We start from the raw sequence: 27,606 nt of genomic DNA, 5'->3' as shown, positions 1-27,606 counted from the left end.
CTGTGTCCTTGGTATTTCTGAGTACATGTTACGTTAACAGCACACTGGGGTAATTCCCACTGTCATCTTCATTATTTGCTCAGTTATTTTGGCTCCCTCTGGGTACACATTTTATAATAGGGAGGAAAAAGAGGTCAGTGGACACACTTACCGGAAATGGATTTTTAAAATATCAATAGATATCGGCTTTGGCCAGGTAGCTCAGTTGATTAGAGCATCATCCTGATATGTCAAGGTTGCAGGTTTGATCCCAGGTCAGGGCACATACAAGAATCAACTAATGAATGCATAAATAAGTGAAACAACAAATCGATGTTTATCTCTTTCTCTCAAATCAATCAATACATAAAAAAGTTTAAAGGTCAATAGATATCTTGCTTAATGATCAAGAGGTCAACTACCCTCATAAATTTCCCTCTGCCATGTTCATTTTATTACTGCCTATTTTATTTCCAGTGGGGCATTTTAATTGTGTTTTGTGTTATACAATTACATGTGTTATGCCTACAGATTGTATTTTGTGGCGCCATTTGATGATATCAGGAAGTTCCTAATGCTATTTAACTAAATGAACTCTTAAGATAAATAATCCACAATTCTAAATTAGTAAGTGGCTTAAATCACATGCAGAAAGTGTTCTAAAAAAGCTTCCATATAAAGCTTTGCTGTCTTACAGGGACAGGGTGACCCTCAGCCCACAGTTTCTATCTGCCCAGCTGGAATGTCTGATGCTTTTGTTTGGCATAAAGATTTTACTCTGATGCAGCCTCCATGTCCCTCCTACAACACTAGGCCCTGGGGTCCCTCTGGCTTGCCTGAATGCCATGGCCAATAAGGAAATAGCCTTTGATGACACAGTGGAAGAACATGTGATCAATGAAATGTACAAAATGTGGGGAAAAACCACCCCTTTTCTTTACAGTTTGGTGATGACCCATGTGTGGAATGGCCCAGCCTAACTGTGCAGAGGCTTTCAGATATAACCAGATCAGAAGGGAAAGATTTCAGCATTCATTGACTTGTCCTGGGGACACACACTTTGGATGAACCAAACCATCTTGTGATAGCCAGTGTGCAGCTCCCTAACAACAGTGCTCAGTTTGAGGCCTCACACTACAACAGTGATAAAGAAGAATTAGAAGATTTTGGCTCTGTTAGTGAAAAAGATAGAAATAGAAATCAAGATTGACCATGAAGGCGAAGTAAAAGGGCATGTTATATGCCCCAGGACCCTTGCATCATTGCAACAAAGACTCCACCCAGTGATATTTTTGTTTTTGACTATATAAAAAAACATCCTTCTAAACCACATCCTTCTGGAGAGTGCAACCCAGACATGTCTCTCCATGGACATCAGAAGGAAGGCTATGGGCTTTCTTGAAACCCAAATCTCAGTGGGCACTTACTTAGTGCTTCAGATGACCACGCCATCTGCCTTTCAGTTCTGAACCAAAGGAAGGAAAAGTTGTAGATGTGAAGAACATCTTTACAGGGCATACAGCAGTAGTTGTTTCCTGGTACCTGCTTCGTGAAGTCTCTGTTTGGGTCAGTTGCTGATAATTAGAAACTTACTTGTTCAAACAATACTTTCAAACCAAGCCACTCAGTTGATGCTCACACTGCTGAAGTGAATTGCCTTTCTTTCAATTCTCATAGTGAGTTCATTCTTGACACAGGGTCAGTTGATAAGACTGTTGCCTTGTGGGATCTGAGAAATCTAAAATTTAAACTGCCTTCCTTTAAATCACATAAGGATGAAATATTCCAGGTTCAGTGGTCTCCTCAGAGAGACTATTTTGGCTTCCAGAGGTTCTGATCAGATTGAATGTCTGGGATGTAAGTAAAATTGGAGCGGAACAATCCCCGGGAGATGCAGAAGATGGGCCTCTGGAGTTGGTGTTTATTCATGGTGGTCACACTGTCAAGATATCTGATGTCTCCTGGAATCGCAACCTTGGGTGATCTGTTCTGTGTCAAAAGACAGTATCATGCAAGTGCAGCAAATAGCAGAGAACTCTTATAATGATGAAGACCCCGAAGGAAGCATGGATCCAGGATATGGGTCTTACATACTTCTGGAGTTCTTGTAATTTTAGACTCCCCTTTTTTCCCTCTCAACCCTGAGATTAAAGACTGGTTTTGAAACACACAGACTTTTGCTTTTGTTCAGCTATTCCTCTGTAGTAGGTACCACCAACAATACTACTGTATTAGCCCAAACCAAAGACATTTTCTTTTTTTAAATTTTATTTATTGATTTTAGAGAGGAAAGGAGAGAGAGAGAAACATTGATTTGTTGTTCCACTTATTTTTGTACTCATTGGTTGCTTCTTGTATGTGCCTTGACCAGGGATCGAACCCTCAACCCTGGCATATGGGGCCAATGCTCTAACCAATGGAGCTACTCAGCCAGGGCCAAACCAAAGGTGTTCTCGAAATATTAACCTGAAGGACTTGATTCAGAAAAGCGACAGACTTATATTTAAATTTTCTTTAGGAATTTTCTAGTAACAAAGATCTAAAGTAGCCACCGAAAAGGGAATATTTTATTTTTCTTCTTATGCTATATCCCTGTTTTCCAGACTCACTTAAGTAAAAGCTAGAAGTAAGTAAAGAATGGAGCCAAGTGAGGTAGGTGTCTGAGCCATGAAGTATAAGTACTGCAAGATTTCACTTTTATTCAGAAATTTGGGTAGATTCAAGTCATATAAACTCCTACTCTAAAATCTTCACACCCGACTTTCCAGGATGCACATTTTCCTGTGTAGACCAGTCTCCTCTCAGTTCTTAAGTCAGAACCACATGTTCCTCTTTCCCCTTATATGTTTCCTTGTTAGTGTTTTTCTTGAGCTGTTCTCATATTATTTCTTTCCTTTCTGTGAAATTGTTTTTTAAAAAAACTCGGGGCCACCAAGTTGTAAAGATGTATGTTTTCATAAGAGTTAGTGCTTGACCACTAGTTTGATGCTATCTCTGTTTTGCGCGACCTGTTTCACCAGCAGGCCTGTTATTCTCTATGACTAACTGTATAACTGCTTATAATAAAATAAATTGCTTTTCTACATAAATAAGTAAATATAAATAGAATATTACATATATTGCTTGTTGATTTTTTTAGCCTCACCCGGGGATATGTTTATTGATTTTAGGAAGAGAGGAAGGGGGAGAGAGAGAGACAGAGAGGAAAACATTTATGTCAGAGAGAAACATCAATCAGTTGCCTCCTTTATGCACTCTGGCCCGGGATCCACCCTGAATCCTGGGTATGTGCCCTGACCAGGAACCAAACCTAAAACTTTTTTGGTGTAGGGGATGATGCACCGGCGAACTGAGCCACCTGGCCAACCTGATTGCAGAGGTGGGGATGGGGGGTGGGTGGAGGTGGAAGAGGGTATTGGGGAATAAATGGTGATGGAAAATAAATAAATTAAAATACATAAAAAAAGAAATAACAGCTAAATTTTTTTCAAATTAAATAAAAAAAAATAATTCACCAAACCAAAAAATTTAAAGAACCCTAAATAAGATACATACAAATAAAAACACCTCAAAGGACATCATAATATAATTTTGAAAAATCAGTGAATAACAGAAAATCTGTCATAGTGGATACACTTGTCATTTCACATTCCTGTTGCCATTCATACTAAACATCTAGATAGAGCACAGCCTTCTGCGGAAGAGCAGCTACTCAGCTAGCTCTGGTGGATAGACTTCTGCATCACTCCTAGATTCAACATTATTTTAATTGATTGCATTGACCTTATCCACCTGACAATAAGTTATTAATTTATGTCAGCCTCCATAATTGTTTCCCAAAACACGTGCTTCTGAAGACAAGTCCCACAAAATGTTCCATACTTAGGGAATCTGGAGTCAAATATATTTGAAAAAATCCTGCCTATTCTATTCCAACACCCTGCAGGTATTTGGACCAAATATTAGTATGCTAAAGATGCTAAGGGGCTCTGAACTTAAGTAATTTGATTGCTTTTGGTTAATCTAGACTTTAATGGTACTGACTTGACCATACAAACCTTTGTCAAATAACACCTATGAAAATCTTGTGGAAATAATCATAGGAAGAGCTAATATTTATTACACATTTGCTATAGATGTATATATGCCAGTAACTGTGCTGAGTACTTTAAAACAACCTTATGAGGTAGTGCTATTAGTTTCCCTACTTTACCTATAAGGAAATTGAAGCTCAGAGAGGTGAAATGTCTCTTCCAAGGTCACAGTGTTGGGTTGCATAAAAACCAGGATTTGAACAACAGGCCATCTGTGTCTAGAGTCTTAGGAGTGTTCTGAGGAAGAAATTTTGGGAAACACTGTTTTATAACATGTGGTTGAGTATTTTCCCTTTACATTGACTTCTGAGGAACAGAGGCAATTAACTCCCCAGAACCAATCTACTAAGACTCCTTAGAGGCATACACAGTTTTGGCCTTTGCTCTTTACTTTCTAAATTGTAATAAAAATGTTAAGGTGAAGCCTGTTTTTTCACCAGCTTTTAAAAAGGTTTAAATGCCATTGAAAAATGTAATAATTATGAATTAACTTTTAAAAACTTTTGATATAAATATTATTGGCATGATCTGACACAGGGATTGGAAGTAATTCAGAATGACTTAGCTGCATGTGCGATAAATCATCATTATATTTCTCCAGATTATTGAAAAGCATTCTTGAAGAGATTAATTGTCCAGTATTCTGAGAGAAGCAAAAGTAATTTTAGACACGGTCTGTTTCCGGAGCAACAGCTCACACAAAAAAGCCTCATAATTTTCATTTATTGTAGAAAAATATAGTAATATCAACATAGAAATCATTGTACATCATTTTAAGTCATAGTTTAAGTAATTTTTGTTTTAGCAATTGTGGCTAATGGTATATTATAGACTTGCTTGAATACTGATACATAGGTTTTAAAACGATCATTTTAAAATTATATTTTTGAGAATATTTTATATTTCACTTTCCTTGCATAAATTAGATGGTTGTTAGTTATGTTTCATTATTCTAGATAATGCTAAGAATATTGATGGAACATAATTCTCTTTCTGTTATTTATTCATGAAAAATTCCAGAAATATTAAGTCATATGGTATGATCATTTCTATGACTCCTGAACTCTGCCATCAATGTCTCCTAAAAGGGTCTTTACAATTCACTAACAATATGTGACTCCGTTTTATTATATCTTTGGTAGCTTTAAATATTTTCTTTATTTTTTCATTTTCATAACTATATAGATAGGAAAGTATGCCCCGTTATTATAATCATGGATTATTTTAGCCACCTTTAGACACTAATTACTAAAACTATCTTGAGTATATTTGCATAGATGGAGGCTTTCCCTCAAGATTCCTGATTCAGCTTTGACCATGACTGCGTGGCAGGTGGCGTGGCGAGCGCCAGAGCCCGGACCAGTTTCTCCTGCTTCCCTTGGTGAGCACGTTACGCTGCCCTCGCAGGTTCGGCCGCGGAGCACGTGCATCCATTACCTTTCTGCTTCACCTTGGCAGGCTGCTGAACCTCCCCTTTGGCGTTTCTAGCGTGGCAGACGTAGTTGCGCTTGAGATCTTCAGCAGACACCTTCTTGATGCTCAGAATCTGGGTTCTTGTTTCATCTTCTAATTTAGACTGACTCACACTGGAAATAGGGGAAAGAAATGAGAGCATCATTGAGACTCAAGGGCCAGGTGCTGTGTGTGAATCAGACAACCAGAGAGCCCCTAGGTGAGGGCAGAGAGAATGGCGATAAATGGTGTTGCTGTGTAATCCAACGGTTTCAAAAGAATAGCTTTGAGCTTCCAATACTGTTCCTTACCATCAAATCCCAGTGCTGGCATCAGACTATAGAAATAGATCTCTCGCTCTTCAAAGCAAAACGTCGCCCTCCCTCAGACTTCTGGGGCAGGATGCTAGATTGGTTTAGAGAGAAAGCTCTGAGGCCAGACCCATTTGGGTTTTGATCCAGGCTTTGTCACTTACTGGCTGTAATCTTTCGGCACAGTAACTGATCTTTCCATGTCTTGAGATCCTCATTTGAAAAAGAGGAAAGTGGCAATGCCCACACAGTGTTACATGTATTAATTTACTCAAGAATTCTGAGGTTTGAGTATGTTAATATGTAAGTATTAGAAAAATACTTAATAAATATTCATATTATTTGTACAGGCTATTATGATCCCTCAGTAACACAGTGGTGCCTCGGTTTTCGAACGTCTCCGTTGATGAGCATTCTGGTTTACGCATGCAATAAACCTGGAAGTAAATGCTTTGGTTTTTGAACACACTTTGGAAGTCTAACATGCCACGTGGCTTCCGCTGGATGCAAGATCCTGAGGCCTAGCTGTCGGCTGTCAAACCCTCGGTTTTCGAACGTTTCAGAACTCGAACGTTCTTCTGGAACGGATTACATTTGAAAACCAACGTACCACTGTAGTTGATGCATTTCAGGGATTCCCAAAGCTTTGATTTTGAATGCCAGTAGACTATTTCAGTCAAAATGCTGAAATCTCATGGTTAAATTCTAGCACATAAAAAGAAGAAACTTCTAAGATAAGTAAACTTTGTGAAAATAAACATTTAAATCTCAACAAATCAGAGATCAAGTGCTTTGGCTCCAAAATCAAGATTTAAAATCCCTTTGAATTACTTTGCTCAAAAAGGAAAAAAATATATATATCTGTTACAGCTGACTGATATCCAGGTTCTCCTTCTGATAACGTTTACTGTCAGCCATAGCAACACAGTTAAAACTGTGGCAGGTTTAGCCTAAATTTAACTGGCACCACTCAACTGCAAACCGTGAGTGTGTTTTAATAGCCGCAAGGAGGAACACCATGACTTTCATTATTATTCAGTCATTATCATTATGACAATAGGGAGCACCATCCTCAGAATTCCTGAAATGATCAATAATTCTCCCTCTGCACCTCCAGCCACATCCTTCATCAGTTCCTTCTGTGAAAACTCTCCAGTCTCAGCAAGCTCCCTCTGTACCTATAAGTATGTTCTGCTTCTCTCACCTCCAGGCCTTTGCACTCATGTTCCTTTTAGCAGGAACATTCTTCTGATTCCTTTACCTAGTTTCTTTCTACTCATTTTTCAAATCTTTATTTAGGTTCTGTGAGACCTGAGAAGCATTACCCAACCCCCTAAAACTGCTGGAATCTCCAACACAATCTTCCCATAACATGCAATACATGTATCAGATTAGAGTATAGAAATTTCTGCTCTATCATGGCTACTCCTATAAAAGATACTCAGGTTCTAAGTACCTGGAATAGTACCTGATGCAAAAAAAATTTTTATAATATCTGCACAAAGTCTGAGTTTACTACTAAGAAAGAAATATCTTTTGAATTCTAGAAATTTTAGTAGCTTATTACACATTGGTAATAAGGCTTAGGGTCTTAGAACTACTTTGTCATGTAGTTGGTCAGCTGCTAATTTTTATTCATTGTTGCAGTAAAACAATTACTCTCTTGCAGTTTCATGCTTTGCTAATGGAAGAATAATCCTTTGTCTTCAAAGACCCATATTTTCCTCCTTGCCAACCTAACCCCCTTTAAAAAAAAGTCATGTTTATTTTGCAATAAAGTGATCCAGCTTGTTATTTTAAGATTGAGGTACATATTACCACCCAATCCACTTTAAAAATAAAATCTAGAGAACATGAATGTATTTAGTCAATATGAAAAAAAAATCATTATCAATTATAAAAGTGACATATATGTTATGTGAATTAAGAAAGACAAGGGGAAAGAGAAATACATGCTTACTGCAAGACAAAAAATGAACACAATTATCTGAGGCACAAATACTTATAGGCCCAGACTCCAGACTTGAGAAAGAGAAGTACAGGGCCACACTAACAGGATTTTATCTCTCCATAACCACACATAGCGGCCTTTTCATTCATGGAGGATATGCACCATCTACTTTCAAGCAGGTATAATAAATGTGTGATCTTCAGATGGCATCTGGGCCTCCAATTGCAAGTCAAGGAATCCTGATTTGGGATGCAGCCACTAATGACTTGAAAATCTTGCTGATTTTTGTTAATGAGAGGCAAAAATTAGAATGTTTCTTTTCATTGATTAGGTCACATCGGAATCCATTAGATTAAGAGACAGGATTAGTCGCACCAATGATACCTTTCATTAACAGTTACGTCAATAGTGGTGTCGTCTGGCTTTTTTCCATCAATGGTCCACCAAACTTCATTGCGAGAGTCCTTCAGGAAAGTAAAAAAGACTTTACAGGGAATGAGCAGCTCCTCTCCTAAAAGCAAATGAACAAACAAAAAAACAAGTTAACCCATTAAATTGTAACCTTCTCACGGCTATATTGGTTCTACCCTGTGGCTAATCAGAAGCTATCAATGTTACAGGTATCTACTTCACACTAATCCTACTTCTCACTAATTTTCTAGTGGGCTGCCATAGGGTAAGGTACCATACTTCACTGCAAACCAGACAAACCAAGGAAAGAAGCACAGCAGCTTTATCTTTATATAAAATTACGAGACTGGTCATATTTTAATACAATCTATGTATGTTTTAAAATGTCAGTATTTGTTCAAAAAGGCTCTGACAACATCCGTTTTAGCCCTAACCCTCCATGGACTACTCTTCTTTGTTATTTCCCTGAGACACAAAGGATGAGTAAGAAAAGGTTCTCTAGGTTGTTGGTGCTCAGCCCAGAGGAAATGGGACAGTGCCATTGCGGAGAGGACTGGCTGGACAGGCCCCATCTGGGACTGCTCCAGTTACCAGGGCGCAGTCAGCAAGCCTGAAGACAATGTACACATAGAAATTCCACATTATCCTTCAGAGATGGACTATGAGGTTGGGATTTCTAGGCAGAAAATTGTAGCAACAACAATAATAACAACAACAGCACACTCACTGAAAATTTTATATCATTTACAGTGTTAAATATTTTTAAGTATTAATATCCTCCTTTAATTTTAACAAAATACTATGAGGCATTTTTTAAATTCAGGTTTCACAGATGTGAGAACTGAAGCTTAAAGATGTAAAATGACATTCTTAGATCAAATTGTTAATAAGTAGCATTTGGGGATTTGACCTAGAATGACCCTCTATATTCCAGGTTGCCCAGGACAGTTCTGTTTCATGCTCGCTTTCCTAGTTATTAATATCGACTGCTTTCACTCTCAAAAGGTGTCCAGGTTCAGATGATAAATTATACTGTCATCCTAATTTGAACTCAGGTTTGTCTCCCTTAGGGCTCATACTCCGCCCTTTCTTCCAATGCGTGGTTCTTATGCCTTCCCCTCCAGTTTTCTATATCAATATACAGGAAGGTAAAGTGACCACAGATTCAGGCATGCTTTTGTAACTGTAATGTGATAAGTAGATGAAACATATCTAGATGATTAATAGGTGTTTACCCTGATAGTGTGTTTATATTACTATATAAAGCTACTACTCATTCAAGGAAATTTGGTCCACTTGGAGTTGGCAGACCCTTTAGTGTATTCTTTGTATTTTTATAAGGCAGGTCACTATGTGAAGTCCTATCTTAATTTGGAGGATATTGTTCTCTACCTTTGTGGATCACTGCCTCTATTAACTTTAGTACATTTTAAACAAGTGTCCTTTCATAGCTCTTATTGGGTTTGCTGTGAATTTTTTTGTAAAAGACACAATAGAGAAGATGTTAAAATTTTCTACAGTCTTCAGCTTAACTGTGGGAGGTTATGAGTCAAAAGAATAAATTATACCTTATTTGGTCAGTTACAAGTGATTTTTCCCTCGAGTGAAAAATTATGAAAACTAAAAAGAGACCCAGGCAGCCATAGCAGACATTTCACGGTGTTCTGAATCAGGGTGTATTGGTTGTATCAGTTGTCACCTATTGTATTCATAGTCCTGACTCTAAGCTCCAACCCTGCCCCTCTGTAGTGGAACAGAAGCTTGAAGGATGCCTTGTGCTCATGTCACAGGCTTGACAAAACAGACCCCTGTGTAGGCTACAGTTTGCATCAAAGTGAAATCAATGGTCAGGAGAGGAAACCAGCCCACAGAGGAAGAAGGGAGCAGCAGATGCTGAGAGAGAAGCAGAGAATCCCTAAGCTCCTCATAAGATCCAGGAGGTAGCTAAAGCCCAGAGTTGTCTTGGTTTCTGACAACATCAGTTTCAATTCATGTGGGTTTTTTTACAATAGCCCTCTATTCTCTTGTGTTAACTTCTGTGGCATTCTATTCCTTATAATTAAGAGAATCAGAGGCACAGCTATAATTACCTGGTTCTTTTTCATAGACCACAAGATCATTGGGTGAATGGATCTGCGGAGGCAATGCATATTTTGGAGAGCCTGTGAGATAGTAAAGAAGAAAGGGAGATGATGTTAAGTCATGGATTCTTTATCTCTTTTAACCCATTTCAAAAATCTCCTTTTGTGAAGCCTTGCCCAACTTCCTGGCATAGTTTGTCAGTTCTCGAAGAGGCCCACAGTCTAATATATAATCAATTATAACATTTCAGTCATATAAAGCAAGCAAAGAGACAAACATAATATGTTCATTATCCACTGAATTTCAGAATAGAATGTTTAACCCGTATTTTCACTTTCCAAAGCTTATATAAGAAAACCTTTTTATACTGTATCATAATTAATTGCCCTCCTGCCTTGCTCAGTTGTTTCTTTTCTACATATTTCTCTTCAACATTCCCAGAGTGTCAAGTATAAGACCTAGTCAAATAAGAATTAAATGAATGAATAAGTAAACGGAAAATTCAAAATCACAATTGTTAGTCCAGCACCTAGTTGTACCTGATGTCTAGTAATCAGTTGGAGGTTCATTCATAGGATTAATGCTCTTTGTAACATTCTGTGTTCCTAAATTGAATGAAAAATATCCTAAAGAAGCTTTATATTGTATTATTTAAGAGTAGGGGCTTCAATGATTTAATGACCAGGTATTCTACTCCCAACTTGGCCATATATTAACCATATGGCTTATTTTTACTAAATCTTTGAAAAGCTAATTTTCTTCAACTCTAAAATGAGAGTAATTAAATTAATCTCACAGATTTCATTATAAGAATTATTTTTTAAAATTTATCTTTATTGTTGAAAGTATTATAGATGTCTCCCTTCCCCCCATTGATTAAATTAAGTGATGCATATTAAAGCACCCACTGAATGTAAATATATATATATTAGGAACAACTGCCAAGATGACTATAAGATTATATTATTCATTTGACTTTTTTTTAATATATCTTTATTGATTTCAGAGAGAGGAAGGAAGAGGGAGAGAGAGAGACAGAAACATTAGTGATGAGAGAGTCGTCATTGATCGGCTGCCTCCTGCACACCCCCCAACTGGGGATCGAGCCCACAACCCAGGCATGTGCCCTGACTGGGAATTGAACCTTGATCTCCAGGATCCTAGTTGGATGCTCGACCACTGAGCCACACCCGGCCAGGCTATTCATTTGACGTTTAAAGTCCATGTTAGGTTCTAAATTTAGTCTGATTTTTCTTCTGAATTAGTCCCTAACTCAGTACCATTCAGGAAGTAAGCAGAAAAAGAGGAAAAGTGATTACAAGAGTGTTTGCTTTGAATTTTATTTGCACTATGTTGAAGCCTTTTTTGAAGAAATACATATGCTGAATCTGGTGTCAGACTGGTAGAAAAAGCTTTGAACAAAAAGTCAGAAACCTGGGATTTAGAATAACTTCTACTAAGGCATTGAATGTCTCTAACTAAACAGGTTACTTTCTGTTGTTGGGCCTCAATCTTTCCATCCATTAAAATATGAAATTTCAATTTAAAAAAATTGTGCAACTACTTTATATCAATGACTTACAGATATTTTTTAAAGATGATAATAAATTGCCTTTTTCTTGAAAAAGAGAGATAAAAAAAGATGGGGTCTGACAACATCTCATTCTGCTATGCTCTTATTTTAACACACTGGGCACAGTGGTACTTAGAGTTCTCCTCCAAATACCACATTCCTGACACTGGTTCTCTTGGTTGTGGGTTTCATAGGACTCTGTTGAATCTGTCTAGACATGGTCCTTTCTACTTCCCCAGTTTCTCATCCCCTTTTCCCTCAATGCAAACCAGTGGTTGAACACTTCCAGCAAAACTTTGAGCATTAACTACAATAGCAGTACATAGAAATACATAGTTCACGTAATTCAATTAAAACACATTTTGGACAATAATATTAACTACTATTCATTGAGTCTCTACTGCTTACCTGGAACTACATTAGCATAATATGAACATTATTTCTAATATTCTCAGCTCTCCTGGATGTTAGGTAGTCTAAGTCTCAGAGTACAGACAGATAAGGAGACTGAGTCTTTGACCAAAATCATGTTGCTCATGAATAGCGGTAGTATAATTTGAACACAGATCTGCCTGGCACTTCTTTTACTGCTCAAACTGCCTTTGCTTCTCTTACTCACACATTCATGCAACTGACTAATAGTTACTGAATGCCCACTACGCACATGGAAATGCTGGAGGCTCTGAGGATAGTGCAATAAACAGAAAACATAGGCCTTTTTTCTTACAGATTTTACACACTTGTTTGTAATAAACTATTAACAGACAAAACAAGATTATTGCATTTTTACCATGTGCACATAATACAAATCATGCTTACCTACCACCTTTACAGTCAGAGTCCTGGTGAGATGAAATGTACGCCCATTTTCTGGGTATGTAACAACGCACGTGTAATCTCCATTATTAGAAACCAAGGCTATGAGGAAACTCAAGTTTATTCCCTCAGGCACCACATTACTAAAGTCCTGTATTTTTTGACAGCCCTAAAAGGAGTAAAAGAAAATATGTTTTCTATTTAGATACAGAAAATATACAAGTGCATGCACACATCTAATTTTGTATAAAACATACAAATCTCTATGCTGGCTGCAACTTTTATAAAACTATTTTGCTTGAGTATCTGATGATATTTTTGCAAAGAGTGAACACAATGACTTCCATTATCTCTTCTGCAAAAGAAATTAAAGTTCTGAATTGAGATATAAATTTAAGAGCACCAACTTCCTATCTCAGGATCCAGTATTCGAATCCTAGGAAACGCATGTTAACAGTGAAACAAGGTTGAAGTATTGAAAAAACAACTAAGGCAACTTAAACAACTGCTTGCTCTGCTATTTAAAAAAACCACACAATTACTTTTCATTTTTCTACATTTCTTCACTGTTTATTATAAATTCAAAAATCCAGTCACTCTGATTGACAAACTAAGCCTCAGTTTAGATGTCTGATTTTGGCATTCTTGATCACTCTGTTGAATCACTATATCAGTCACGTACAAACATTTTGGCATTTTTCTTCTCTTTACCCTATGTGTTAAAATTGGATATTACAGACTCCAGAATCTAAAAATTAAAAAAAAAAATTATGAGGCTTACCAAGAGTTGAGTTTATTTCTGCTCCAACTCACATTTTAATGTTTTAAAATTTTTGTGATTGAAATATCTCATTCAGTATAACTGGAATACTGTTTGAATCTCTCAGTCTTACTGACTGGTTATATTGTTAAATATTTTTTGTTTTAAAGCAAAAGATGATACAATCATCTGTGACCAAACATATTTAAACATTTACTTTTAGAAAAATGGTGTGCTTGTTTTTCTTGTAAAAATCAATAATTCATCTATGACAAAAAGGATTAGGTATCTCTAAGTTCCCTTAGATGTTTAAAATTCTGTGAGTCTATTACTGGCTTGTACTTTCAAGTTCCTGTATTCCCATATTTAACTTTAATTCTCGTATACTTAAGGTTTTCTTACTTCAATTCCTGGAGTATGTGTTTTGAAATATGACAGTTACACTAAGTGGCACATTTTGTAATCCTTTGTAACAGGAAATATGTCTTTTAGAATAGCACTAAACAGTTGATTCATGGAGATGATAATGCTCAGTTATTTTCTAAATACGATTTATCCTGTTTTGGTAAAAGTGCTTCTAGACACTTGTCACATCAGCCAAAGATTTCAGTACTCTTAGGTTATCACAAAGTATAAGGCCGCAAAGGCCTGTACTCATAATGAATTTATGTCAGATTTGGTTTGAGTTTAGACTATCTGTAGAACTCTACTTGAGTTTTGTGACACCTTGTATTTAAACAGTTCAAAGCTATTTTCTTCTCTCATGTGTTAGCTTAGCTATTCTTAAGTCCCTGTTAAGTAGACAGATCAAACTAAATATGCTCCAGTTTTACAAGTGGGGGAAAAAATGAGATGAACAAATGAAGAGATATTCCAGATGACAGTGCAAAGCTAAAACTCAGCTTTCCAGGTAGCTGAAAGAGGTCTTTAACTAACTTCTTACCTAAGAATAAAGACCTCTGCTCAGCAGTTAGCTGAAGCTGAAAAAATTAGACTGAGACATACCTTCCCCATACCACATTATCTTATCTGATCCTCCTTCCAAACTTAGAAAGTCTGGAATGCTCTATGCCCATTTTATAGATTAGGATACAAAGGCCTAGAAAGGTTAAATATGTGCTGATGTCAAAGAGCCAGGCAGTGCAAGAGCTGGAATTTGGAACCTAGATGTAGCTGTTTTGAGGCCCTAGGTTTTAATCCCAACTGACACTGTCTCCTTCTCCACACCATGGTTTTGCACATGTGCCATACCTGAGGCCAGCTTCAGTGTTAACAGTGTGATGTGGTTCTATCAGTTACCTGAGGCTGATTCCTGCAATTAGTGGTAAACTGAAAAAGCATACTTGTCAGGATAAGAAGTTAGCTATTAGCACTGAACTTGTCAACAGCACTTCCTAAGAATTTACTGAAACACACTTTTTTTTTTTTTTTTTTTTTTACTTTCCAAGTATCATTAATGTAAAAATATTGAAAACACATCATTTTAGGATTCATAATAGGTACAACAAATATAAAGAGTGCTTCTGACTCAAACTCAAAACACTTTCAATCATTCATTCATTCACCCTTGATTATTAATCAATAAACTATGTTCTAGGCACTGAGAACACAGCACAGAACAAAACATTATGGTCAACCCTCATGTGCTTTTCATTAACAGAAAAATGAAATTAGACACATTTTAATAGCAAGAAAAATGGTACAAAAATAAGTGTGTGTTGATTTCTTCCTGACTCCCCTTTCTCTTGATCTTATTCCAAACGCATGAGGGAGAATTTGAAATTTGGTTTGGATATGCTTAGTTATTCATAGGGCATGTGTGTCGGTGGTGTAAGTCTGCTTTCCCTTGGGATTTCGTCTTCTTTCCATAAAGTTGGATAAAACTGTAGGCCAGGGACAGGGTTCTCACTGAGCTGCTTCGTTTAGAAAACTATTTCAAATTGAGGAACATTTCACAAAAGCACTGGTAAAGTTTGTGGTTTAATCTGCTGTTAAGAAAAGGCTGACCATTAAAGATTGTTGTTAACTAGTGTTTTATTTTTATTTATTTATTATTAAATTTATTGGGGTGATGTTGATTAATAGTATCATGTAGGTTTCAGGTGCACATTTAGATGATACATGATCTGTAATTGCACTGTGTGTCCACCACCCAGATTCAAATCGCCTTTTGTCACCAAATATTTATCCCCCTTAGCTAGGATAACCAAAAGAGAAAAAAAAATCCATTTCAAAGCTACTACACCTATATAGCATGCAAGAAGAGGAAATGAAGGAACTATTTTACACTCTAAGTATGCGTGTCTGTGGTGGGGGTGCCTTCAGGCCATTGTTGAACCACTAACTTTGGCCTGCAATGTGTGATGAGCTCTCTCTTTTTCTTATAAGCAGATACATCTCTAGACTCTCCGACACATACACCTGAGACACACAGAATATTTTTAAAATAATAAACTGTTCCTGAAAATAAAGCCTGAAAATTTTCTTATAATTTCAAAATCATTTATTTGGAACCTAGAGAGAGAAAAAATCATAGGAACAAAGATCTAGATACCCAAAGAATAAAAAAACGTGTTTCCAAATGCAAGAAATAGGTTAACAGTAAGTGGATTTCCACTATGAAGCAAATACTTGTCTGACTAGAAGACAAATCATCCGTTTAGTTGATTCATCAGTTCCTCATTCTGAATTCAAAGGAGAGAAGTTAGACAGGAGAGCAACTTTTCAACCTCATAATGGTAGTCATGGCAACCTACCAGGACGTACAGGTAAAGAGCAAGAGGAAATACATCATGTGGGGAGGTGGGTGTGTGTGTGGGGGGGGGGTCTTGACTAAGCACAATTACGCCCATTGAACACACCATTCAAGAACTATGCGAGGGCACAAAAAATGGAAAGGACACAATTCCTAACCTATAGTTATATACAGTCTCATGGAGAATTGCAACAAATACTATGAAAGGCATATTAGGATCGGGGAGTGGGGGAAGATCAAACAGAAAACATTCAGAAAAGCTTCATGGACAGGAAAAGTCTGAGCTCTATCTTAGAGGATAAGTAGAATATTAACAGCTATTGACTAGGAGGGGAGACAGGGCGAGCCGCACTCCAGGCACAGGAGAAAGTTGTGAATAACTTCCCTGAACCCTCATAGCATTCCGCCCTCTGTGCCATTACTTAACTACCTTTTCATTACATTTTTCTTTTAAAAATCTTTTTCAATTATGATTTCCATTAAATACTATTTGTATTAGTTTCAGGCGTACAGCATAGTGGTTAGACAATCATATACCCAAACTTTACGAAGGGTTCCCCCTGATATTTCTGGTATCCACCTGGCATCATACATAGTTATTACAATATTATTGACTATATTTCCTATGCTGTGCTTTACTTGACTACCTGCATTATGATCATCTCTTTTCATGTTTGTCTCTTCCTCTAGAAAACTTACTCCGATGGGGGCAAGAGGGGAGGGAATGAGTACTGGACTTCATGGCTCGCAGTTTGCCAAATACTTGGCACATGGTAAATGCTCAGTACGTTTGTGTTGCATGATCAAAATTATGAATGAGAGAAGCAAAGACAGAAGACATGGAGTTGAGAGCTCACGCTGTATGATAAGATGACTACATAAAATATAAGATGTGTTAATGGGTGAGTTACGAGATGGATGGGGAAAGTGGCAACAAGGGTACAAAGAGTTTAACTGAGTATAAGGTTAGAATAGTTAGGGATATCTACTCACATTTTTTCACTAAAGATTAAGTTGGTATAAAATACATCATACTTGTTTACAAAGTCTCATAAGAGCTCTCTACACCTGTCACTTTCAACGAACAAAACTAAAGCCATTCCAATGTTGAAGCAACTAATATTTACAAAATCCCTTCTACGTGGCAGGCACTGTGTTAGGAGCTGGGCATAGAGTAGCCATTAAATACAGAAATGGCCCATACTCCCACGGACTTTTCCAGTCCAATCCAATTCGTTCAATTATTTAATCAATTCCTAAATACAAAGTCTATTGGCTCAGTTCTGTGCTGTGTGCTTGGTACTCAAGGGAAAGAAAGAGAGAAGTTGCTATCTAGTACAGAAGAGGGAAGTGCAGTCATTATAGTAACAAAAACGAGATATAAAGTAAGTGCTATCAAAATAGAAAGAGGGTGACTCATTCAGTCTAATGCAGCCTCAAGGCTTCACAGGTATTTGAACTGGGTTTAAGTTTAGAGGATGAGTCTCGGGTCCTCAGAAGCCCTGAAACTATATGTAAAATGCTGTGTGTATATATGTATATGTGGAATTAAACGTGTATAGTATGAAAGAAAATTTCCTTCATACCAATGATTAAAAATCATGATAGGGAAACTGTAGGGAAAGGAAAGAGATAAAGGACCAACCACACTAAGTTTTCAGATCAAACTGATACAAGCACTAACAATACAGTCTATTATGCAGACCTTGGGCTACCTTCTCTACACTATATGCTATGCCAGTGAAAAGGCCAAGCCTGGCACTCGGTCAGAAATGTGCTTTCCTAGTGGCACTTTGTCAGAAAAAGCAAAGGTTTTCCTATTTTCTGAGAGAGATTTATAAACAGTATCTGACCAATTCTGATTAACTTCTCACTGAAAACGAGAGGTGGAGGTAATGTACCAAGTTTAATGATTATACTAAGTACAAGGACAACCAGCTTTCTGCAGACTGATCTCCAGAATGATATCCATTCTTCTAGATAGAGTTTGAGTATTTCAGCAGCTAGTATAAGTAATATTCAAAACACCCAATAAAATGGCTCCTCTGATCCTCAGTAAAAAAAAAGGAAAATTTCCTGTTTTTGTAAGTATCTCGGGGGGGGGGGGGATGTCAAACACCCATCTACAATGATGAGGAAGATAAATAATCCAGTAACATGAAAGCTGGGATGGCTGGCCATAATTTAAAGCTCAGGTCTTCGAAAAAATCTTATACTAATAGTAAAAACAACAACAAGATCTCAGCTGTGTCTTTACTTCTATGTATCCCCACAGTCCCTATGTGAATAAATAAGCAGCCTCCAATTTATACACATGGGGTGTTCTTTCATAAGGTGGCTATTTGGAATTCAGTAAATCACAATCCATGGTTTGCTCTCCAGGCTTGTTACAAAACCTGGCTCATTCAACAAACATTTACTGAACATCAATTTAACTCACAGCACTGTTGAATTAGAGTGTTATGAATTCTGGGCCCTGCCATGCAAATGAGAGGAGGAAAGAGAAGACAAGCCAAGGAGGAAAATGCAATCCTGCCCCATTCCCTTGCAGTTCCAGGACAAACAATTTTGATTTTCTGTTCCCTCCCATCTCACTCTTTCTGAGGCCCCTCTGATTTCCCAGGGCCCTCTATCCACAGGCTTCCTTAAGTTCCACAGTTCAGTCTACAGCCCAACCTGTGTTCAAAGACTACCCCACCCTTCAAAGTGTCCTAAGCTCCAGAGGTAAAGACTAGATCACCCTCTTGGTCTCATTTCTGGAGAGTATAGGCTTGAAACCAAACAGAACTGGCCTGAAATTCCAGATTCTCCCATTATCGGCTAGATTGCTTTTGAGTAAATGATATATCGCGATGTAAAAGTATGGACTGGATACAGATTGCATAGGGTTGAATCGTGACTCCTAACTCTGGGACCTTGGGCACATCTCTCAATTGCTCTGCCCTTCAGTTTTCTTAACTATAAAATGGAGAACACAAGATAATTTACCTCATGTGGAGAGAATTAAGTTAAAGAATTAAAGCATCTGGAAGAATTCCTGTGCTCAATAAATGTTAGCTCTATCGTTGGAAATACAGAGATGGGTATGGCATAATTTTGCCCTCAAGAAATAGTCAATTTCATAGAGTAGATGCATGTATATATGTTTCCCTATTCTTAAAACCAACAATAAATTCTCTTTGGCACTCTTGTGGAACTCAGAATTCTACTTTTCAATAAGAATAGGAATTCTTCTTCTTTATAAACTTACCAATTACATTGTAAGATCCTTTGGAAATATGTAGGGCAGGACACATATCTCATTCCTTGCTGTGTTCCCCCAGACCCCTAATATGGTATACAGTTGATCTATAACATATATGGGTTGAATGCCTACATGAGTGAATGATTATGAAACAATAAAGTGAGGAGTGACACGAAAAAGCATAAATCAATAGCTGTGGGATTATATGAGGGAAACACTATTTTCAGCTGGAGAGAACGTGAAACATTTCATGAGGCAATAGAATTTTCTGTACCAAAGGAAGAAAAGAGGACATTCCAGGGAGGGGTAATGCATGAAAAACAAAGAAGGGGAGAAAATTATAGAATAGGTAAGAAAATAAAATTAATTTTTTTCAGACCCATTGAGTATACAAAGTATAGAAAAAGTGAATACAGATAAGAGACCTTGATAACTAGATGAACACATTTTTTTTTAAACTAGAAGGTATATTATACGTAATGATGTAAAACTGTTAATATTACTCTTAAAGTCATTTCCTATGCTTTTTACTATGAAAATTACAATCATGGAGAGAATATACAATGATACCCTGTACCCATACCTAGTCTCAAAAGTACCAATTTAGGCTGTCTTATTTCATCTATACCTACTCACTGCAGCCCTAGATTATTTTGAAACATATCACAGACATTGTGTAATTTCATTTGTAAATATTTCTGTGCATATCTAAATAACAAAACCCCTCTGCAAGTATAACTATAGTGCTGTTATTACAATTTAAGACAGCAATAATAATGAATTGATATTAATATTCTGTTCAGATTTCCCTGCTTTTCTCATAACTTGTTTTATTGTTTGTTTCAACAAAACATGATCAAAGTTCTTACTTTGCTATTGATGTTAGGTCTCTCTAATTTTCTTTCCTTCCTTACTTGCCTCCCTCCCTTTTTTCTTAATCATTTTATTATAAAATGCAATATATAAAAAAACACTTGAAACATTTGTATGACTTAATGAATTATTACAAAGCAAAGCCTTTGTTACCACCACTCAGGTCCAGGAATAGAACGTTGCAGTCACCTTCCACATGCCCTATGTCAATCCCAGCTCTTTTACTACCCGCCAAAGTAGCCACTATGCATTCATAGTAAAATAACTTCCTTGTTTTCATTTATAATTTTTACCAACTATATGTACATCCTTAGGCACTATAAACACATCTATTTTTAAATTTGTCTTATATGTTTCTTTTAATTAATACATTCCTACATCATGCCTTTATTTTTCTTATAATTTCTCTGTTGAATGGCCCAAGGCATTTGGCATATAGTTTTCCACAGTTTGGATTTTACTGACTACAAACTTGTGGTATAGATCAATACATTCCTCTGTTCTCTACATTTCCTGCTAAACAGCAGCAGTATCCACAAGCTTAATCCACTTGGCACAAATATAATTGATATTATTTGTACATCAGAAGGAGTAAGTCTGACTGTTACTATTCTTGTGATGGTAGCTGTCACTGATGCTTAATGCATAGATTTATTAATTTAATCATTGGGGGTTACAAGTTTTTATACATTTTTATCAAACATATTTCTCTGCACCATTTCATAAATTGGTGTACATTTCTTACAGGAAAGGCAGAATAAATACTTATTTTTCCCCCCTTTATTTACCAGTTTTCAAGATAACAAATTGATTTCCTATCATCACCCAAATGTAAGCAATTAAATATATATTTTTTAATATATCTTTATTGATTTCAGAGAGAGGAAAGGAGAGGGGAGAGAGAGATAGAAACATCAATGATGAGAGAGTCATTGATCGGCTGCCTCCTGCATGCCCTCGACTGGGGATTGAGCCCGCAACCCGGGCATGTGCCCTGACCGGGAATCGAACCCCAATCGCCTGGATCCTGAGCCACGCCTGGCCGGGCAGCAATTAAATATTTTAAAATAGCATTATGAACTTATAGATTTAAATTTAATTAATGGGATTTGACCCATTATAATTAATATCCTTATTGAAAGCAAATTGTTCCATTTTGGCCAATGGAAAACTCTTAAAGTTGGCTCCTAAGTCATTTCATCAATGACTCAAACAGGTAGAGACAGATGCTAAAATTTTCAACTGTGATTATGGAATTGTCTATTTTGTCCTTTACTTCTGTCAACTTTTGCTTCATGCATTTTGAAACACTATTAGACACATAATTTTCTAATTTATGCCTTCCTGATGAGTTGATCCTTTATTATTCTGAAAAGTCCTCTTTATCTCTAATAATACTCATTGTCTTAAAATCTGTTTTACATGATTTAAGTATATACATTCTACCCCTCTTATTTTTACTCATCATTGAATATAGATTAAAATATTTTTCTCACTTCCCCCTGTTAATGTTAAAGCATTACCTATTGTGTTTATTTGCTGTTATGTTCCTCTTAGTTTAGCTGCATTTCTAAAATGGCTCTCTTCTAAGTTCTTACTGAGTTTTATAATTTCTGGACTTTTGTAACTCTAATTTATGTTATTCTTTTTGATTTTGCATCATTTGTTCATATTTTTTAGCTCATTTTTGTAAGAGTGGGTTACAGTATGTCCTCTGCTGTGCTTTTTTTTCTGTAGAATGTTATTCTGCTTCTTAGTCTCCCTTTTCTTATAATTCTGAATGGGGGTTTTACCTTGATTCTTTTGGCTACTCATTTTTATGTGAAACTAGTTGTTTGTTTTTTCTGAGTTTTATAATCTGGCAAGATTTTCTTACTTCGCAGAGATTCCTCTTCAAAAGTGTGGTCTTGAGATTTCCTGACTCTGTCCTACTCCAATCCTCTCCCTCCCCCTCACTGCAGAGTTGGATAAAGGTGGGTTTACAGTTGTTTGTATGGAAAAATAACACAATAATCTATAAATAATAATACAGGAATACGCTGTGTTTTTTCATACTCACACCTGTAAACTCACTTTGGCCCCACCTGGTATCCTGATTTGTCTCCTTTTGATTCCACTCCCAGCCACTTCTCCTCCCGTGGGTGGCGGTGTTTGAGTTTCAAGGCACTAGGACAACTCCAAACCCTTCAGAATTTCTCACTTTAGGCATCTTGGGCTCACCTTCCCATTTGCGACTGCTGTTCTTAAATTGGTTCACCAGTCTTCCCAGTGAGCACCCATTGGCTTTTGAGCAGTTCTCTTCCCTAGTCTGCCAGATACCACATTACGTCCATCTACTCCTTTTCCCCGTAGACACCGATTTTATATGGGCCATGTTGGTGGTTTGACTTACTTGCTTTATTGAAAGTGATTGTTGTGGATAACACTGAGTTTTGTTTTAAATGTTGTCCTGGAGTTTTTGGCTTTGGCTTATGTGGATATTTGGAGAGATTAAAAAACTATGCTGCTGTCCTATGTGTCACCTTCCAACACTATCACTATCATCTTTGATTAAACACTTACCAAAGCCCTGGGATGGGATTTTGGAAAGTGTTTAATCAAAGAGACCACAGATGGACTGTGTCTACGAATGAGGGCAAACATGAAAATACATACAAGTAATAAATTACAGTACTGACTAGTCAAGGAGTTGAATTCACCAGATGAATTAGCAGCTTCTGATTTCACTGAGCAGAGAGTGGAAGTGGGCAACACCTCTCAAATTGTATTTCATAGGGAGTTAATAGAAATAAGGTAGTTTCAGTAGTTCAGTGCATACACTTTAAGAAATGATGGGTTGAGGCAATGTGTTCTCCAGCACTTCTTTTAAAATGTTACAAGGTGAGAAAGCAGTAAAAGATTTGTATAGTCACTAAATAAGATATTAAAAATCTGATTAGAAAAATCTCAGTTTCTACATTAACTCAACAAGTAATTATTGTCATTTAGAGAGGGTAAAATGTCATCCAATTTGCTTACCATATACCAAGTGACGGATGGTTTGACACTGGAAGGAAAATATCCATCTGTATTCGGACAAGTGATCTTCTGAACACCATATTCTATATATAGTTTATGCACTGGGACTTTCATGGTAGAATTGAAGCAGCTATCTTTTTGGACAACTTCCAGAGGAAATGCAACTTTGCTGCAATATGTGGTGTTCCTGAAAAGAGAAATATGCAATGAATGGGCAGACTCATTTGCATTTGTTTTAATGCAGTAAATACATTAAAATAAGCTAATTGAAGTAATGCTATGTATGAAGACTTTATATGTACAAGTTCAAGTAAAAATTAAATATGTTATGGAGGTGTTTCCTATATCAATTGATATCACAGAATAAAAACAGACACAATTAATTACTATTGATATACTAAAATACTTATATTTTTAGATATGCTCCTAAAAATGTATATGTGTTGTGTGTATATATGTGTGCATGTATGCATGTATATGTATACTTAATTTTACCTTAAAACATTCTCAATAATATTCAGTGCTGGTAAGGCAAAGGTGAGTATCCCATATTAACTCATGGCTAATAATGGTATAAACAACCTTTAGAAAATAAATGGTTTCTAAAACCATTAAAAAATGCCTTAACTTTGCCCTAGTAATCTTATTTCTGGAAAATTTTTCACATGATAGGATTATGGAAAATTGGTAATAGGGAGAGCACATGATCAAAAACGTCCATCCAGTGCTATATCAGCAAAGAAAACACTGGAATAAATTTTAAAATCTACAAAAAAGAAGATTGTAATGAAAATTATGGTACAACCAGTCAAAGCTATTGTACATACCTATGAAAAAATCAAGCATGAAGGAAAAATCTAACAAACATGTAAAACTTGTTTTTAATGTTTGCACAGGTTGTTTTGTCCGTCTGGAGGACTCTTCTTCTCACACTTCTTACCTCACTTTTCACAAGGTCTTACATGCAATCCTTCATGCACCCCAAATTAGGTCTCTAATTCTCTGAGCACCTTGAGCATTTCCTTGTGTTCATTTGCTGTTATGTTCCTCTTAGTTTATCATAGTTCAAACAAGAGCATGAAGCACTAGAATGTATAGTAGAGACCAAGGTCACTCATAAAGCTATCGATGACCCCTTCCCAGGTCTTTGCTAATATCCATGTGGGAATGTTAATGGATTAACAATTGTCAAAGATAGAAAGGAGCTCAAAGAGCATGTAGGCTAATGTTCTCCTGCAGATATAGATTCCAAAGCTCTCAGGCAGGAACTGACTTGGCTTTGGTCACCAGCTAAGTAGTGGCAGAGCTGGGATGGTAGCCTAGGTTTCTGTCTTCTCATCCAGAGCTCTTTCCACTAAGACATTTTCTAACCTCTTCTACAAAGTACTGGGGTATAAATAATGGACACATGACTATTTCAGGCTCTTCAGAAGCCCACACAGCAGTTTAGAGTCCACTGCAATAAAATTAAACAGTCATGTAAAAGCCTCAGAAGTGCCTTCAGAGGTTTCTGGGACTCCCAAAGCCATAGTGATCAAAATTTGTTTCTGTGATAGATAAGAGGTCCTTCTTCACTTAATCATCACAGAGTTTAAATTTATCAGACATAGTCCTAATGCTCCATCAGAGAACAGGGAATACTCACGAGTGACGTGGGGCATTCAGAAGGAGGTCTGGGATTACCTACTGTTATGTTATTCTAAATTTTTGTATTGTTATGTTGTTTAGCCCTATTGTCATATCGGTAGGCCCTAATCCAATATGACTGATGTTCTTAGAAGAAGAGGTTAGGACATAGAAGACACAGAGGGGAGACCATGCGAAGACATGCAGAGGATACAGCTACCTACAAACCAAGGAGAGATGAATGAAACCAACTCTACCAGCACCTAGATCCTGGAATTCTAGCCTCTGGAACCGTGAGAACACAAAATTTTTGTTGTTTAACCCACCCACTCTGTGGCATTTTGTTATGACAGGCCTAGAAAACCAATGCACTTATTAAATAATAGGAAACAATGTAAAAATAATAATTCCATAACACAGATGGAAATTTAAAAAACAAAGTAAAACCTGGAAGCCAAAAGGAAGCTTGGAGAAAAGAAGTCGCCAAAGAACTAAGCTTTAAAATGATTACTCTTCAGAGGGGCCTTGGTTTAAAAAATTTTTTTTTCAGAACAAAAACATTAATTGGTAGTAAAATAAAAATAGGTATATTGTGCACTAAAGTGCAAAATTTGCATGAACTCTTAAGAAAAAAGTGGACTTGAAAGAAATTTGCCTAATGATAGGGTGCTCTGAATTATATTCTCAGATTCCCAGGGATACAGTGCCCATTTGCTTCTTAGGGGCATGTTGGTAGAAGTGTTGGAAAAGCACTGTTCTAAATACGTTAGATGCCTCCCAAATATTCTTTCTCCTATAAAAGGCAACTCAGGGTTTTATTCTGTGCCAGATACTTTGAAAGATGACAATAACAGATACAAATGGGTTCTGCTCCCTGCCCTGCCTGTCTAGAGGAATTGATCTTCTAGGTGGGACATAAGTGTAGGCAGCTTCCAATGTCAGGCAAAGGGGACAAATAAACAAGGCTCTGCCTTTAGACAACCTTGATATTTGTCAGGGTTTGAAAAGGAGCCACCTATGAAGAATGTTCTCAGGAGCACAACCACATATCTTCCAGCCAAGCTTAGCTAAGCCACTGAGGTGAAGCGTTAACTTTTTCTAGATGCTTCCTTCCCCTCCCCAGCTTCATCTGGATCAAGGCCCCGGGACTCATTGGAAAAGAAGAGGTCACCGCCAGAAGCCAGGCTACCTTAACATGCAGGTGTAGTTGCCGGTGTCGTTGAGGAGGGTGGGCCGGAACCAGAGCACGTCTTTCTCCTTGCTGATGCGGTTCTCGGGCAGGCGGAAGTTAATAGGCTCCTCGAGGTCGCGGTCCTGCCTGGTCCAGTACCAGATCAGAGTGAGGCCAGCCGAGTGCGCTGTGCTGTAGTTGTATTTCAAGAAGTGCTCAAAGAGCGGGCACTTGATGCGAGCCGGCTCGTCCTCAAACACCTGGATCTGCCGCATGGTGTCGAGTCCCCAGTCATCGCAGCGTTCTGGAACGGTCAGAAAGGCAAGGCAGATGCGTCACCTCACAGTAAAGGCCTCCAGGGAACACACTTCCTCTCCGGGACACCCAGTCTTTTCCCGGGAACCTACATCTCTAGTCATGGTCAATCACCTACATCTCTAGTCATCGTCAATCAATCACCTACATCTCTAGTCATCATCAATCAATCACCTACATCTCTAGTCATCGTCAGTCATCTACATCTCTAGTCATCGTCAATCACCTACATCTCTAGTCATCGTCAATCACCTACATCTCTAGTCATCATCAATCAATCACCTACATCTCTAGTCATCGTCAATCAATCACCTACATCTCTAGTTATGGTCAATCACCTACACCTCTAGTCATCATCAATCACCTACATCTCTAGTCATCGTCAATCACCTACATCTCTAGTCATGGTCAATCACCTACATATCTAGTCATCGTCAATCACCTACATCTCTAGTCATCATCAATCACCTCTCTTTAATAACGACATGGAATAGGCCCCTGTGAAGTGAAAGAAGGACTTGCCACTCGTTCCTTTATCACTGTCTGACTAGCTCTTGGATAATTTGATTGAATAGCTTGATTCTGTGGAACCCTACAAGGTACTGGGGAGAATCTCACCTGAAAAAAGAAATCATGCAGGAATCTCAGTGGGGCACGGATCTCAGCTGTTACATCATACTCTCTTCTCGTTTGGAAACTGAGATATGTCCTTATATACAGGACGGATCATTTATTCATTAATTGAGTGTTTAATATATATCTACCATGGGCCCCATCAGCTTAGTAAGCTCTGGGAAGCATAAGGACAAAGTGAGAAGGAAGCCCTTTGCAAACTGGGAATAAAAGCTCTCACTGGATACTTAATCTGTCAGTGTCTGATCTTGGAGTTCCCAGCCTCCTGAACTGTGATAAATTTTGTTGTTTAAACCACCAATCTGTGGTATTCTTTTACAGCAGCCAGAACTGACTGAGATATCCAAGAAAGCTTACTAGTAAATAAGAGACCACCTGGAGTAGAGCTGGGACACCTTCCCCGGCATGCTGTCTGGACTTTCACAGCTGACCAAAGAGGCCAGGGCATGCCCAGCCTGGATCACCCAGGCCGAGCTTCTGTTAGCAGAACTGCCCAGGCAACCTACCGACTCATGAGAAAAATACGTGTGGAACAAACAAAA

General features: G+C 37.5%; 1 protein-coding gene and 1 pseudogene across 5 annotated transcripts in view; one reads left to right on the top strand and one right to left on the bottom strand.

The window, feature by feature from the left end:
• The window catches only part of IL1RAP (interleukin 1 receptor accessory protein), a gene marked incomplete at its 3' end in the record, with an annotated part of 125,445 nt that overhangs the window by 20,672 nt on the left and 77,167 nt on the right, over positions 1 to 27,606 (bottom strand). For all 4 annotated transcript variants that reach the window (XR_013998958.1, XM_081139295.1, XM_081139294.1 and 1 more), the window contains exons 3-8: positions 26,135 to 26,420; positions 23,320 to 23,506; positions 12,673 to 12,838; positions 10,289 to 10,360; positions 8,172 to 8,298; positions 5,511 to 5,659 (exon numbers count right to left, since the gene is read on the bottom strand). Coding sequence is in view for 3 of the 4 variants with exons in the window: in XM_081139295.1 (XP_080995421.1) it covers positions 5,511 to 5,659; positions 8,172 to 8,298; positions 10,289 to 10,360; positions 12,673 to 12,838; positions 23,320 to 23,506; positions 26,135 to 26,420 (987 nt within the window). The remainder of the gene's footprint in view (positions 1 to 5,510; positions 5,660 to 8,171; positions 8,299 to 10,288; positions 10,361 to 12,672; positions 12,839 to 23,319; positions 23,507 to 26,134; positions 26,421 to 27,606) is intronic.
• On the top strand, positions 825 to 2,090 carry LOC308557892 (histone-binding protein RBBP4 pseudogene; annotated as a pseudogene). The gene has a single exon. The product of its transcript is annotated as a histone-binding protein RBBP4 pseudogene (transcript).

The sequence above is a fragment of the Miniopterus schreibersii genome (genome assembly GCF_964146895.1).
Source record: "Miniopterus schreibersii genome assembly, chromosome: 5".
Lineage (NCBI taxonomy): Eukaryota > Metazoa > Chordata > Mammalia > Chiroptera > Miniopteridae > Miniopterus > Miniopterus schreibersii.
This window is presented reverse-complemented; position numbering and strand designations above follow the sequence as displayed.